At 40.5% G+C, this 17,068-nt stretch overlaps 1 protein-coding gene across 16 annotated transcripts in view; it reads right to left on the reverse strand.

Annotated features, from left to right (window-relative positions):
• Positions 1-17,068, reverse strand: part of NRP1 (neuropilin 1) — a 233,159-nt gene that overhangs the window by 60,088 nt on the left and 156,003 nt on the right. For 15 of the 16 annotated variants that reach the window (XR_014792444.1, XR_014792443.1, XR_014792438.1 and 12 more), the window contains 4 exons: positions 15,395-15,729; positions 6,495-6,639; positions 4,542-4,646; positions 26-85 (listed from right to left, as the gene is read on the reverse strand). Coding sequence is in view for 8 of the 16 variants with exons in the window: in XM_084859198.1 (XP_084715324.1) it covers positions 26-85; positions 4,542-4,646; positions 6,495-6,639; positions 15,395-15,729 (645 nt within the window). In the remaining 8 variants the exon portion in view is untranslated. The remainder of the gene's footprint in view (positions 1-25; positions 86-4,541; positions 4,647-6,494; positions 6,640-15,394; positions 15,730-17,068) is intronic. The other variant, XM_084859200.1, reaches the window with a different exon arrangement.

The following is a 17,068-nucleotide window of genomic DNA, read 5'->3' on the forward strand; positions in this document are numbered from 1 at the left end:
AGAAACTATTTTTTTAAAAAAATACCTGGCTGTACTGTAGTGTCAAATGCTGTTGGCTTTTCTGTTATCACGGCTGTGGTACTGCCTGAAAAGGAATTGAATACGATATTTCACATAGAGCAGGAAAGGTATATATATATAAATCATTATAAAAGTTCCTTGGTTGCGTATCTGGCGATATGAGCATCCATGCATGAATTAACCCGCCAAAATGAAACATCAAGATCTGGTTTCCTTTTTCAAGAGGGAGAACATCTGAAAACATTGCATTGGATCCAGGATCTGTCTTCCATAGACTAAAGGGCTTTGCTTATGGAAGATGGCCCCATCTGATGTTCAGGAATTCTCCTTGCTCTCTGCAATTACCAGGTCCCCGGAGTCTCTGTGTAGCATTATCAGGGGGCTGGAGGGGGTGCTATGGGGCGGAGGAGTGGGGAAGTTCGCTTGCACCAGTCCAGATGCATAAAACTAAATCTGGATACAACACATTGTTGCTATCTGGGGTATAACCCTTTGATTTTTTTTAAACAGTACCATAGGGATGTATGGGAATTTTGTTTCAGTTCACAAAACACTTGAAAATACCCCATTCGCATCCCTGAATGCAAACGGGCACGTATGTTCTCCATTTTTTTTTGCTAATTCCCAAATTTGTGTCCATGTTTGAAAAATATGCACTTTAAGAAATTCACACTTTAAAAACATTGAATTGTATGCTTTAGTCAATGGGGAAATGTGCACACTTTTGAAAAATGCACATTTTTCCCATTTGAAGTATGCACTTTTCCTGTTTGAAAGAACTGAAAAAACAGGTTGCAAATGAGAATGGGAGCAAGCTGAACTGAGTGTTGAGGTGAATGTTGGAGAATTTCAGTGAGCTTGAGCATCACTTGTTCTTCTATCCCTATGGTACTAACAAATGAATTGTTAATCAAACTGTGCAACTATGTTTCCCTTTTATAAGTTGTAAATGAGGAGGAGTTGTACATGGTCACATAGCAAGATTGATGGGTGCAGAATGCCAGATTGGTGTTAACGTCTGCTACCCACCAATATCCTTCTCAACTTGGAGAAAGAAAAGTTTTCTCAGAAAACTTTGGTGTCAGGTAGGAAGAAGTGCTCACAGTAACAATTCCAAAACTTTGAAAGACTGTGTAAGGTTGGTTTGGGTCTTAGGTGGGGTGTGTGTAAAAGGAGTGTTGATGATCCAATTATGGAGCAACTCCATGGATGAAATTGGGGTCCATGGACATTATTAGGTGGGTGACATGTGCATCTCTTTCATACAGATTACAGCAGAAGATAAATGATTGGTGCAGGTGTCACTAATGGCCTCACAAGGTGGACATTTCACCTGCAATTGCTATGTGCATAGTTCCAGTCTTCTGGATCATAGCCAATAGTTCCATACAGGTCAATTAGACTAGGCAGCAGCAATCACTTCTCCCAAAAATAAGTGCTCAGGAAGAGATAGATAATCTGCTAATATTTTGTCACTCGTACATTTTCATATCTTTAGCCATCTTTGCATAGTTTTCGAAGATAAACCTTTCTCTTGTTTTGTTCTTCTAAACATATAGATAAAGGCATTTTTTTTAAAAAATAGAGAAGGCTGAACGTATCAAGCAATAAATTGCTGATTAGCATCAGCCAAGCCTTCCTCCCATCCCTGCAGGGAGGCATTTGAAGAGCTACAATGAGTATGATTATGATGAGGTTTAATGAAACTATTTTATTTCTAAGCCTAGGAGAGAGTGATGTAATAAAGTATGTGATGAAGGTATGAGTGAGACATGCAAAAAAGGTGACGTGTCTGTGTGTGTATGAGACAAAAAGTACATGCATTAACAATGTTTGTCTTCGTTAACAGGAATTCTTCATTGGACTGGTAAAAAGAACAATTAACTTGGAGTGGAGTTGCAATTATACAGTTAGGCAAGCTTATGTTGATGCACTTGGTTGATTAGACTTTCTAGGCTGTGTGCAATTAGTAGAACTATAAGAGCGTAATACCCAAACTCTCCAAATTAAAGTAATAAAGTGGCCGAGGTAGTAAAATGTATAAAGATACTGAATTGCCTTGCAATAATATTATTTTTAAAGCCCATGCCTGTATTTCATCATGTACTTGTACTGTACAAAGATACAGTAAGTATATTAAGTAAGTATATTAATACAATGAACAGTTTAATTTCCCTTGTGTCCTTCTAGCTGTAATTGCAATAATAATAATACTGGTCAGTATCGAATACTACTGCTGCACTTCCACTCATTCTGTTGCGCCAGCAGGACCAGTGGCTAGTGCAATGGGAGTTTGCATTTCCTAAAGTTACCCTGGAAACTCTTGTGACAGGTCAGCAGAGCTCCTTTTTGTGAGCTCTGCTGACCTGCCTGGTTCTGGAAATGTGTGTTTCTGCTTGTTTCTAATTGTTCTAAGAACTCCTAGCAACCTGCTGGCATGTGGGCACAATCAGATACTGCCCAATGAATAATGAAAAGCTGCATCATGAAGTGGAATAAGAAGGCAAAACCAGTGGGAAATGTGTAAACCAGCTTGGTGATACATTATTCTTTCAGCCGTGGACTTTCCCTTAATGGACTCAACTCTGGGCTGAGTAGATAAAGATTTAGTTTTTTAATCTGAAGGTGGTAGCAATGGGCACGTTGATACATACGGCCTTTTATCTTAAAACTTGCAATTGGAGTCTTCTACTGAATATTCTCAAGAAGATATTGTAATTTCTGTCCCATGGCACTCAAGCAAAGTGTGGGCTTCCGATAGTTAAAAAAAACAACAAAAATGGTTCCCAGTGTTGAGAGCTTGCTGAGCTTCTAACCATTTTTGCAGCTGAATAGTATTTTTTGTTACGTTTGACTTACTGCTTACATACGAAGGAAAGGCAGCCTGAGAAAGTATAATTTGAAAAGCAGGCACTGCAGTGGTGAAGTGCTTTTTAAAACCATCGATTGATTGCCCTGTTTTTAGCATTTGTTTTCTGGAAAAACTTGAGTTTCACAAAGAGCTGAACACTTAAATAACAAGTGCATTTGTTTTTGTAGGTTTCTCCCTATTAGCTTTAAGAGGCCCCCCCTTCCCCTATTTAATTGCATTCTAAAGGGAAAAATAAAACCCGCCCCCAGTCCCTGAATAACTCTTGGCTACCTGGCTAAGTCCTCTCACTATGCCTTGCCAGAATTTAGCTATGTTGGAAACGAAGCTATGTAAGCTGCACAGCTATATAGGAAACAATAAATGCTGAGTCCTCCAGCTCATAAGGGAGTGATCATGCACTAACTTGTAGCAGGAATAAAATGAGGCCACTAATTTGTAGCTATCTAGTTCTAGCTAACAGAGGTTGTCCTATCTAGCAGATCAGACATATAGCTTTATGGGATAAGGGAGTTCCAAACAGTTACATCAGCCAACCTAATTATGGCATATAAAAGAAATAGATACACTCTGGTCATCATAAAAGGGAGCCCGCAAGAGACTTCTGTTTTCTGCAGCGTTTCTTTCCTTGCTATTATGCTCAGCAGCGCTGTACAGACTCAGTTGAGTAGGAAGGAGAGACCACCACTGAGTTTCTGTTTAGCCAAAAGAGTACATGGTAATGAAAGGAGAAGAGATGTCATCCCCCGCCCAGTCCTAATGACCCCATTGCTAAATGCAAACTGAAAGAAATATACCCCAGGTTCCAAGGAAGAGAGTTTTGAACAAGGAAACTGGATCTCAGCTAAGATTCTCCTTAGCACTTACTTGCTTATCAGTCCAGCCCCTCTACAAAAAAGGACAGTTAAATGAGAATTAGCCTGCATCTGTGTTAGACTATTGTTGCAGAAAAATTCCTGTATGTTTGCGGATTCATAATTTGTGCTTAAAATAAAAAGCACACAAGGTTTTCATCAGAGCTGTAATCCGTAATTTGGTGAAAATGGTAAATTAATCAACTTTTAGTTGATTAATCAGTAGAAGGACATTTTAACTGATGAACTGAGAATTAAAAGCCAACTTTTTTGAAGTTATTTTCATTTTATTCTGATGTGTCACTATAAAAGGGATAGGAAAAACCCCTTAACTGTGGTTTTTTGTTTCTTTTATTTTTCATATGCACACTGCCTTTCTACATTGCTGTACTCAAGGTAGTTTACAACCCAATAATGTCTAATAAACTGTAAATTATTTCATAATTCCAATAATGTTTAATAAGCTGTAAATTATGTCATAATTCTTTCAATGGCTCAAAAAGGCACAAAGACTTAGGTTTAAGAAAACAGATGTAAATTTAACTGATAAATTAATAGATTCATCAGTTAAAAGGTAAATTACTGATCAACTGTAAGTTCTTTAATGGGTTGAGAGCCCTAGTTGTCATAGACACCAAAATGAATATACTTAAATTATGACAATGCTCCCCCCAAAAATATTGCATGCAGATGTTACAATTCCTATAATGAATGAGAAAGGCAAGACCAACACATTGCAACTGGGGATTTATTTGAATGAAAATGATGTTGCAATGGAATGTGTATGGTTTCTGCACCTGTGAACTGGAAGTCATCACCTGTTCCACTGTGGCAGTTTGCTTGGTCATCATCACACTCATCCACAAGGTTGCTGTCAGGGGTTGTTGGGACTGATGTAGGTACTGAAACACAAATCCCAGCATGGCTCAGTTAAAACACACCCTGAGACTTGGTAGCATTTCCATCCACAACTATGACTCTGTGATGAACAAGGTCATTTGTTACAGTAGCAAAACCTTTCATTTCACACAGGAAACCTTCCCTTCTTTTTATCAGCTTCCCATTTCCTGCCCTTTGCCCTCCCATTAACATGGTCTGTGGTGTCCAAGCTGAAGTACAGGGGAAAGAACAGAGAATTCAGTAAAAGTATCCCTCTGGCTATTTAAAAAAAAAAATGGAAGAAAAGATTAATGACTTATTCTTTATTCTTTCAAAATATGTAATAATATGCTATCAATATATTATCTTTTTATTACATACTATATATTATATTACAAAAAATAATTATATCAAGGAGGGAATATGGATGTTAAGATCTGTAACTGCAAACAATTGATTCCAACTGCAACAATAGGACATTATCTGAATCAAATCTGAACTCACTGTGTCTGATCTAAATCTGCAGGAGGGCTCTGGTGTACCTACAGAGCTCTCAGTGGACAAGTGTTCCTCATTCACTTCACTGGAGGGCATTTTATGTATCCCCACTATGAAAGTGGAAGTGCACCACTGCTGAAAAGAATGGGAAGCCCTTGCAGGAGCAAGAACGCCAGGTGCACAGTAGAGAGGTCATATCTGCACAGAGTGTTTCTGGATCAGGTCTACTTTAGGCAGTTCTAGATGTTCTTCTTTTTGATTATATATAAAGGTCAGGATAGAGCTGCTCAGGCTCATGCAAGGGAGAGGTTTTTTGTTTTTTACTTCCCCACCCTTTGAACAGCTGATCCTCATGCCATATCACAAATTGCTTTTGAAAGTTTTGTCTCCCCCAGTTTCCAAAGGAGTTTGCCATGCAGCAAACTCTACATTAGAATCATAGAACACAGTAGGATTGGAAGGGGCCTATAAGACCATCGAGTCCAACCCCCTGCTCAACGCAGGAATCCAAGTCAGAGCATCCCTGACAGATGGCTTTCCAGCCTTGTCTTGAATGCCTCCAGTGTAGGAGAGCCCACCACCTCCCTAGGTAATTGGTTCCATTGTCCCGTTGCTCTAACAATCAGGACGTTTTTCCTGCTGTTCAGCTGGAATCTGGCTTCCTGTAACTTGAGCCCATTATTCTGTGTCCTGCACTCTGGGATGATTGAGAAGAGATCCAGGCCTTCCTCCTTGAAGAGCGCTATCGTATCTCCCCTCAGTTTTCTCTTCTCAAGGCTAAACATGCCCAGTTCTTTCAGTCTCTCCTCCTCATAGGGCTTTGTTTCCAGTGCACTGATCATCTTCCTTGCCCACCTCTGAACATTTCTGTCATCTGTCTATATAATAAGAATGCTTAATACTGTTGCCAAATAAAATCAAAGATCCTGATTTAGATAAAGTCATAGAGACTCTGCATGTGTTTTGGATATAAAGTACATTGATGGTAATGTCCTTGTGGGGTCACCATTGGAGAGAGGGGCATCCTATTGAAATGACCCATTAATTAATTGGTCCACATTTTGTAAAATATCCAAACATATTGCAACCTCTCCCCAAAGCCAAAACAAAAAGAAAGTAATCTATAAACACTTCTCCCATCGCCCCCTGCTTTGTAGTCCAGATCTTCTCTAATGCTATATCTATCAAACAAAGGCTCTGATGATGCTAGGGTAGGTTAGGAAAGTACAGTTTCAAAGTACAATACTATAACTTTAATGGCTAATGGAGAAGCAAGAGAGTAAACATTTCTTACTCGGTAACATAAGCAGAGCCAGAACCTAATGCAGGAAAATAAATTAAAGCAACAGATTAATCTTAGGCTGTGCAATTACCTTCAATTTCACAGCCCAGTAGTTCCATCCTGAGCCCCAATCCACCATGGGTGGCTCTTTCAGGGTAAACACGAATGAATCTGGTTGTTGTAGGCTCAAATGTGCGGAGCTCAGGGGTATCATAGTTGGTGTTGCCTTCAAAAACCTGGATAGTACACACACACACAAAATTCTGTTTAATAACCACAGTGGTAAATTCACTTTCCAGTTAAGTTTTTTCATGCCTCTAGGATTTGAGCTGGTTGAAAAGTAACCCAAGCCTTAAACATTTTACCAACTGGCTGCTGCACTGAAGAATAAGGAAGGAACAGATACTGTAGTTAAAGTGTCTCTGAGAAGTTGCACATTTTATTTTCCACAAATCAATCCATCAGTATCAGCAGAGAAGCCAAATGTTTTAATGAGACATGCTTTAAATGAGGTTCAGATCTAGAATTTACATGGATGACTGCAGGGAGAGATTCCCTCTGGCCTAGATTCTGTCACCATTCACGTAGCTATAATAAGACAACTCTTCAAGAGAGAAACATCAACTCTGATTCTCTTGCCCAGAGGCTTATAAATTATAGTTATATTGCAAAGGTGCAAATTAAATTTTAGAAGCAGTAGCTGTAAGACAGATTTCCATAAAACTAATCCTAGGAAAGCTAACTGCTGATATGCTCACTGAGACATTTTCAAGGGTGCATGAAGAACCAAGTCAACTGAAGAGATATTTTATTTGGACATCATTCACTTCTGTTGTATCCACAATACAATCTCAACCAGGCCTGAACTGGAGAGAAACCATCATTCTTAATTTTGCAAGCTAACCAGCCCTTGGAAATGTGGCTGTTTTAAATCAATGATCCAGTGAATGCACATTTTCCTGTTGCTGTAAACAGATGTGGTCTGAAAGGTGAAAGTTATAGGGTGCTAATTATTGCTATAGAGAAGCATAGCTTTATGGGCTTTCCTCCTCCAATGGGAGGTCTCTCACACTAGGAAATGGCGGTGGATAATATAATTGAGATGTTATCAGTTTACTTTGCACAAGGAGGATTGTATGTGATGTCATTGGAGAGATGCAGGGAATTAAATAAGCCATTTAAATGTCTCTGGTGAAAATGCCATAACTTGGAAGCCAACCATATTCTTCATGTTTTATTCTTCTATCCTGTTGTTAGCCTTGCTATATCTCTAGATTGATCACTTCTGCCTGCCACTACATGCATTACAGCAGCCAGATGAAGACCTCTGAGGCAGCTCCGCGTGGAAGATTGCCAATGGATCAGCGCTTTTGTGTGGAGATTCTTTAATGCACCACTGCATGTTTCTGATGGTGGTTGGTGCAGTAGTGAAGGTTCCTCATCTAGAAAGTCTGATTCACATGCAGAATTACATATGTACACTATAACCCTGACAATCAGCAGTCTTAATGTAACATACTAAGCACCCTTGAGGGCTATTTAGTATGCTACATTTTCTAACTTGGAGATTGCTCTCCAAATAGGAACCAGCATTATTTATAAAGGACAGTGCACGTGAATGTTCTTCAATAGGTACACTATTTAGCAGTTGCCTGAACTGTGGACCCATAATTGAAAACAATACTCTACCCTCTGTACATTACCATAAATAAATAAATAAATAAATAAACCTGTATAAATAAATAAATACAAAATATACCACCAAACATAACTTATATCTGAACCATAACCTTGATGCTGGGTGGGATCTCCTGAAATTTCTCAACTGTCCTTCTAGAATTAACCATAGTTTGATATTGTATGGGCAGCGACACAAATGATGGTTGGTACCAAATCAATTTGATCATTACCATGGTTTGCTGATTTACTTTAAGTCACAGTTTAAAACTCTGCTTTAAAAAGGAAACATGGGAAAATGGAAGGAGTGATCAAGCAGCTGAGAGTCCAATGGAAGGTACAACAGAAGCCAAGTTATTAACTTTTGCCATGATGAGTACATGAATGAAGATGATAAAAGTCAGGGGTTACAGTAACACACTCTGAATTCTGTAGTGCAATACTATGCATGTTTATTGAGAAGTAAATCCCACTGTGTTCAAAGGCTATTGATGGCTACTCATCACGATGACTATATATTACCTCCAGTATCAGAGGCAGCCTCTGCATGCCAGTTGCTGGGGAACACAAGCAGGAGGATGCTGTTGCACTGATATCCTACTTGTGGGTTTCCCATAGGCAGCTGGTTGGCTACTGTGTGAACAAAATGCTGGACTGGATGGGCCATTGGTTTGATTCAGCATGGCTCTTCTTATGTTCCTAAAGGTGCGTTTAGGATTGCAGCCTCAGAGACATCTAAGAAAACAGAATCAATCGGTATACTGAAAGCATTCAGTAAATACATCTTATTAGGATTGGGAGGGCATGGCTATTTATATTTAACTAATCTGAGGTTATTAGGATTTTATAGTCAAATTTTGTTTCCAATATCATAAAAGCTTCCTACAGCATGGGAGGGGCTCTGAAACAGAATGCTATTTACAGTGCAGGCACAGGCAATTGTAACTATGGCACCCAGCCTTAATTATCGTTTAAATAGCAATATATAATAATGGAAACTTTTCTATAAAAGGTTCCAGAACGATGTACTGACACACAGGCACAGAATTCAATAGACGTTTAATGGTCCCTTGAATCCTAATTACACTGAATCATTGTCTTGTGTCAGCTGTGTAGTCTAGACCTATCTGTGATTTAATTATGACTGTTCATTCGTACACACCGATCATTTCAGAAGGGGGTGAGGGGAGGAAAGACATTATTTCATCTGCTATCTGGTGTATTGGGTTGTTTCAGTGAAACTGAAATGTATTTGCAACAGGAAAAAAGGTGAAGCTGCCTTATTATGAGTCAGACCATTCGTCCATCTAACCCAGAATGGTCAACTCTAAGAGAGATCTTTTACAGTGCTACTAACTGAGTTCCCTTTTAATGGGAGATGCCAGGGTTTGAACCTGGACCTTCTGTGGGCTCTACCCACTGAGCTTTGACCCTTCCCAATAAAAAGTGGGTTCTTAAGACACTCTAGAAGAATGAATGCAATTTCAAATTACCAGAAACAGGGGAGAGGAGACATTTGTACCAATTGTGACAAAGTCCTGGAAGAAGAAAGAGGAAGCTAATGACAAATAGGTGGCGGGGTCAGGAAGGGGCACAGGAAGAGAAACAAGATTTGTGAGGTACATATGTCCATGGAGCGTTGCTAGTGCAAAAAGGCCACACATAAACAGATTCCCTGGGGAGTAGCTTTATTATTTTAGGTCTAAACTGAAATATTTCATTAGACTGGTAGAATTCAAAGCCCACTAAAGACAACTGAAGTATGTTAATTTTTTAAAAAAATCTCAGTCACCTATGTTTTAAGACATATGGAAACTTGATGTTGGCATTTTCTTTAATAGTGTTGCTTATTTTATGCATGTTATAAAATGCTGTTTAACTTTATTGGCTACGTTTTACAATCCATTATTGTTATCTTATACCATCTAAAATATCTTGAATGGAAAAGTGGGGTAAACATTTACTAAATACATTGTGCACTCCAACTGGTTGGTGTAGCAAAATGCATTGGTGTGGGGTGAGCTCTATCATACAGTATTTTTTTTCCAAGAAGTTAATGAGTGACTAAACTGCATTTCATTTCAAGGAACAGAACTGCTTTTAATTCATTCTTTTAATTAGTGTAGTTACCACTGCGTACAGACAAACCTGATTAACATTTTTTTAAATACCTAGGTCCTGTTTTAAAATATACAAGTCTTCTAAATCCTAGGAATTTATCAAATTCCCTCATGGAAGAAACATTATTAAACAAACCGAATATTTTAGTAGGATTATATATGTTATACAACATCCATTTTTAAAAAGAAAAGTACTAATCTCTGCAGCTTATTTTTGTTAGAAATGAAAACTCTGAGTGGACTTAATGTGTTTGCCAGCATTCATTTTTGTCAAGATGGCTAGCTTTGACAGTGATGGCAACTGCCTTGAATTTAATAACAAAAGGACAACAGCATAAGTTATGTCACATCAAATGCATATGGTGCTCTATTTTTCCCCCTAGGGTTTGGAAGAATATGTCAGAACAACATACATCTTTTAATGGAAACAAGTGGTGAGATCTCATTGTTTGATTCATTCACTCTTCCCACTTTATGGTAGGGTTGGCGGAGAATTTCTCCCCGAAACTTCGGGGGGCCGAGCGCCAACGTGTTCGGCCCCCCGAACAAGTTTCGGGGAGAAATCCTCCAAACCCCCCCTGCCCCCGCACCCCCCCCAGGACGGGACTTACCTTCGCCGAATGTCCCTCCCGGCGGCGGGTCCGGCCGGCGGTTCGGCGGGTGTTCGAGCGGGGTGGGAGCGGCAGCCGGTCTTTCGACCGGCTGCCGCCGCCGCCACTGCAATCAAAGAAAAAAAAAAATGCCCCCTGATAGGCTACGTGACGATTCACGTAGCCTATCACGGCTAGATTTGCAAAGTCAGCCGTGATAGGCTACGTCAATCGTCACGTAGCCTATCACGGGTGACTTAAAAAAAAAAAAAAAGCGTGTACGGATAATGGCGGCCATTCCCGTTCCTTATTTGGTCACTGTAGTCTATGTAAATGTTTACGTAGACTACGGCGAAAAAGGAACGTGAATAGCGGCTCCCTATGGGGGCCGCCATTAGCGTACGCGCTTTTTTTTTTTTTAAAGTCACCCGTGATAGGCTACGTGACGATTGACGTAGCCTATCATGGCTGACTTTGCAGATCTAGCCATGATAGGCTACGTGAATCGTCACGTAGCCTATCAGGGGGCGTGTTGTTTTTTTTTTAAACTTTCGCGTTCGCGGCCAGGCGAGGCGGGAAGCCTCCTCCCCGGCCTGAATTTCGGCCGGGGCGAGGCGGGAAGCCTCCCCCCCCGGCCTGAACTTCGAGAGCAGCGAAGCGCCTCCCCCCCACCGCGAAAACTGTGAGACCAGGTAAGTGACTTTCGTGCACCCCTAATGGCTACAGTCACCATCTGCAGTGATCTTGGAGCCCAAGAAAATAAAAATAAAATCTGTCACTGCTTCCATTTCTTCCCCTTCTATATGCCAGGAAGTGATGGGGCCAGATGCCATGATCTTAGTTTTTTTAATGTTGAGTTTCAAACCACGTTTTGCACTCTCCACTTTCACCCTCAACAAGAGGCATTCTGCCATTAGGGTGGTATTGTCTGCATATCTGAGGTTGCTGATAATTCTCCCGGCAATCTTAATTCCGACTTGTGATTCATCCAGCCCTGCATTTCTCATGATGTACTCTGCATATAAGTTAAATAAGCAGCGTGACAATATGCAGCCTTGTCGTACTCCTTTCCCAATTTTGAACCAATCGGTTGTTCCATGTCTGGTTCTTACTGTTGCTTCTTGACCCTCGTACAGGTTTCTCAGGAGACAGGTAAGGTGGTCTGGTACTCCCATCTCTTTAAGAATTTGCCAGAGTTTGTTGTGATCCACACAATCAAAGGCTTTAGCGTAGTCAATGAAGCACAAATAGACGCTTTTCTGGAATTCTCTTGCTTTCTCCAGGATCCAACGAATGTTGGCGATTTGATCTCTAGTTCCTCTGCCTCTTTGGATCCCAGCTTGTACTTCCGATAGTTCACATAGTGCTGAAGCCTAGCTTGTAGGATTTTGAGCATCGCCTTGCTGGCATGTGAAATGAGCGCAACTGTACAGTAGTTTGAACACTCTTTGGCATTGCCCTTCTTTGGAATTGGAATGTAAACTGACCTTTTCCAGTCTTGTGGCCGCTGTTGAGTGTTCCAAATTTGTTGGCATATTGAGCGCAGCACTTTAACAGCATCATCTTTTAGGATTTTAAATAGCTCAGCTGGAATACTGTCATCTCTGCTAGCTTTGTTGTTACTAATGCTTCCTAAGGCCCACTTGACTTCACTCTCGAGGATGTCCGGCTCAGGTTCAGTGACCGCACTATCATGGCTATCAGGGACATTCAGATCTTCCCTGTATAGTTCTTCTGTGTATTCTTTCCACCTCTTCTTAGTCTCATCTGCTTCTGTTAGGTCCCTGCCTTCTTTTTCCTTTATCATGCCCATCTTTGCACAAAATGTTCCTTTGATATCTCCGATTTTCTGGAAAAGATCTCTAGTCTTTCCCATTCTATTGTTTTCCTCGATTTCTTTGCATTGTTCATTTAAGAAGGCCTTCTTGTCTCTCCTTGCTATTCTCTGGAACTCTGCATTCAGTTGGATATGTCTTCCCCTTTCTCCCTTGCTTTTCACTTCCCTTCTTTCCTCAGCTACTTGTAAAGCCTCATCAGACAGCCACTTGGCTTTCTTGCATTTCTTTTTCTTTGGGATGGATTTCGTTGCTGCCTCCTGAACAATGTTACGGACCTCTGTCCATAGTTCCTCAGGCACTCTGTCTATCAGGTCTAATCCCTGAAATCTATTCCTCACCTCTACTGTATATGCATAAGGGTTATGATTTAGGTCATACCGGAATGGTTTAGTGGTTTTCCCCACGTTCTTCAATTTAAGCCGAAATTTTGCAAGAAGCAGCTCATGATCTGAGCCACATTCAGCTCCATGTCTTGTTTTTACTGACTGTATAGAGCTTCTCCATCTTTGGCTGCAAAGGGCGTAATCAATCTGATTTCGATATTGACCATCTGGTGATGTCCATGTGTAGAGTCGCCTCTTGTGCTGTTGGAAAAGAGTGTTTGCTATGAGCAGCGTGTTCTCTTGACAGAACTCTATTAGGCTTTGTCCTGCTTCATTTTGTACACCAAGGCCATGCTTGCCTGTTATCCCAGTGATTTCTTGACTTCCTACTTTAGCATTCCAATCCCCTATGATGAAGAGGACATCTTTTTTTGGTGTTAGTTCTAGAAGGTGTTGTAGGTCTTCATAGAACCGATCAACCTCAGCTTCTTCGGCCTCAGTGGTTGGGGCATAGACTTGAATTACTGTGATGTTGAATGGTTTGCCTTGGATTCGTACTGAGATCATTCTGTCGTTTTTGAGATTGTACCGCAGTACTGCTTTTCCCACCCTTTTATTGACTACAAGTGCTACTCCATTTCTTCAAAGGGATTCTTGCCCACAGTTGTAGATATAATGGTCACCTGAATTAAATTCGCCCGTGTCTATCCATTTTAGTTTGCTGATTCCCAAGATGTCAATGTTCAATCTTGCCATCTCATGTTTGACCACCTCCAGCTTACTTTGATTCATTGATCTTACATTCCAGGTTCCTAAACAATATTGTTCTTTACAGCATCGGATTTTCTTTTCACCACCAGACACATCCACAGCTGAGTGTCCTTTTGGCTTTGGCCCAGCCGCTTCACTCTTTCTGGTGCTACTTGGAAATTCCCCCTGCTCTTCCCCAGTAATATATTGGACACCTTCCAACCTGAGGGGCTCATCTTCCGGTGTCATATCTTTTAGCCTTGTGATACGTTCCATGGGGTTTTCTTGGCAAGAATACTGGAATGGGTTGCCATTTCCTTCTCCAGTGGACCACATTTTGTCAGAACTCTCTGCCATGACCTGTCCGGTTTGGGTGGCCCTGCATGGCATAGCTTATGGCTTCACTGAGTTATGCAAGCCCCTTCACCACAACAAGGCAGTGATCCATGAAGGGGAGGATCTGGGAGACCAGAGTTCAAATCCACACTGAGTGATGAAGTTCTCTGAGTGACCTTGGGCCGATCTGGGGGATGCATCTGTGAATGCAAGAACTCCACTCTCAAAAGGTGCCTCAGTCTGTTTTCAAGGATCCCCCTCCTCCCAATGCTCTATCCTTATTGGAAAAGCTCTGTCCCCATTTTGAGGGCAAACTGTTTGTGAGTGATGTAATGGAGAAACGTTACATGTCTAAGATAACTTGGTCGAGGCAAACGTAATGCTAAGTTCTTAAGGTATTGTATCCAGTTCATCTGTACTGTATATAATTAACCTGTAATGGTCAGAAGGGTTATCTGTTATGATCATATTGGGTCTTAAAACTGGATTATCTTGTATTAACTGCTCTTCGGCAGTTACACCTCTTTCCCAGCTGTCTTGGTTATGGCTCTGGCTGGCCACCAGTGGTACTGCAGGTCATAATAAACATTCTTTCCCTACTCAGAGTGTGCTGTAAGAAGGACCCCAAGTGTATGATTACACAAGGAAAAGAAAAATGTGCATCAGGCTATGTGAGAATGAGGCAAGGCAGGTCAATGCATTGTGATAGCATTGATAGACCAGTATGACTGGGACAGCCTGAAATGCACAGAATCATCATGGGTTTGGAACACTTGAAGAGGTGTACTTCTAAATAATATCTTTGAAGGTAAGAGAATTCCCTTTTGATGGAGGTGGGGAGTGCAAGGAATGACCCGATATGAGAAATGTAACTCTGGTTTACTTGAAGCTTAACTTCTGGTGCTACTCTAGATTGCCTGGGGGGGTGTTTCCATTCTGTATGAAAGAGAAGCCACACCAGCCTGCCATGGAAGACAAACACAGGGCAACCCAAACACACAGTGTGGGTTTTATTGCAGAATGCCGATCTATCTACTGACAACACCATATAAAAGTAAGAAACCATCATCTGCTCTGGCATAATGTTCTTCCATTCATCTCCTGCATAGGACAACAACGCTGCCAACTCATCCATAGGAAGTTGCCTTGTTAGACCATCCATCTTGCCCAGTTTTGCCCACTCTGACTAGCAGCAGTTATCTGGCATCTCAGACAGAGGTTCTACACATCATCTGCTACCTGATCATTTTTAGCTGTTGATCCAAGGCACTGAATCTGGGACCTTCAGCAACCAAAGCATGTGCCCTGCCTCTGAGCTTCATAGCTCTTCTTCACCACACAGTGATCACAATCTTACCTTGGCCTTCTTTTTGCTGGCATCCATAATCCATTTCCAGTCTGATCCATTGTAGCGGTATCCAATCTTGAATTTCCTCATGAAGACCTTGTTCTCTCTGTGTTTGCCTCCCTGGACAATTATGCCCCGCACTATCTTCTCTTCACCAAGGTCTATCTGGAGCCATTCCTTTGAATATGTATGAGTGGTGGGTGGCGGTAGCGCCCATCCTACACGGCTTGTTATAAGACGGACATTTTCTGGGATCCAGTTTCGCTCAAATTCATTTGATGCAGTAATCTGAGAGTCAGTGATGAGCCCAGACACCATTCCCAGCATGCCAGAGCAAGGATAATCTAAATCATAATCATAATCCATCATAATAATAATAATAATACAGACTTCTAAGTGATCATAGCACTTCACAATCTTTCAATAAGTATCCTTTCAATAATCTTGTACAGTAGGTAAGTGGTTTGGATCCAGACAGTCTGCTCTAAGTATGACTAAAGCTGGATCCAACCCAGAATTCCAGTGGTAAGAGGGGGATTTTTCATAGTCCATGCTCTTCACCACCACACTATACTTTGTTGCATTTACTACCCTTAAAACCAAGTAGCCAACTCTCTCCACCCCCATGCACACTTCCCATGCATGAAGAATATATCTGTTTACTTCATAGGATGTTTGTGTGGGGCTGGCAGATGAATCGACTTCCTTTGCCAAAGGCGCTTTGTTGAATGGTCCTTTCAATTCTATCAGCTTTAAAATACTCAAATAGTATTTGATTTTCTAATACCTAAATTGATTTTAGGACTGATCAACTTTTTACTTCCTTAAAAGAATACAGGTAGGGAAATTAACAAAATCCCATAAAGAAATTCTTCTGTGGGAGAAGAACATTTCCCTTTTATTTTCCAGAGATATCAAAATTAATTTCTTAATTACAAAAGTAACTTATGAACTTTTAAACTTAATCAAAGTATTCTTAAATGTGACTATTACAGAACAATCCTATGCATGTCTACACAGACGTAAGTCCTACTGAAATCAGTGGGATTTACTCTCTGGTAGATGTGCATAGAGTTACATTCTTGGTATAATTATTGTACAGTTTGTTATAATAAGAATGATAACAAATATTCTTACTATTTTTAAAATTGATTTTTGTCACCTCTAGCCATAAATTCATATATCCATCCATCAATTTTACTGCATTATAAATGCTGTTTCTTTTGGAATCATAGAAATAAAGACAGAAAAATGTGCTTGCAACAGTTTGAAATGTGGAATTAGTCTTTTTAGTTAAACAGAGGTTGTTTAGATGGCATTTTATTTTAGCTAAAAAGATATAATGAGCTGCCTACTCAACTTCCTTCAATTATTCAGTGAGGCCTTAAAATCTACACTGTGTGCTCTCTGCTTCTAAAATGCTTCTTTTGTATGAAGAAAAATCTGACTTTTAGAAGTCCATTCTTCCTGTGCAGAGTGTAGTGTGATATGCCTAGGGAAAAGGCTGCATTCCTGCATTTACTTCAAAGGAGTGCACGCACAAAGGAATTTTACTGCTCTGCACATGCAAAAGAATTTTGTGCAGTGCTTGTCTTCCATGGAAGTGAATGGAGGAAGTCATTAGACACAGGGATTGCTGGAATGGAGCAGCCACCTCTAATAATTTGTTATTGACCTTTTCTG

This window comes from Heloderma suspectum, chromosome 5 (genome assembly GCF_057233095.1).
Source record: "Heloderma suspectum isolate Gila_16-S chromosome 5, 16-S_ref, whole genome shotgun sequence".
In the NCBI taxonomy this organism is placed as follows: domain Eukaryota; kingdom Metazoa; phylum Chordata; class Lepidosauria; order Squamata; family Helodermatidae; genus Heloderma; species Heloderma suspectum.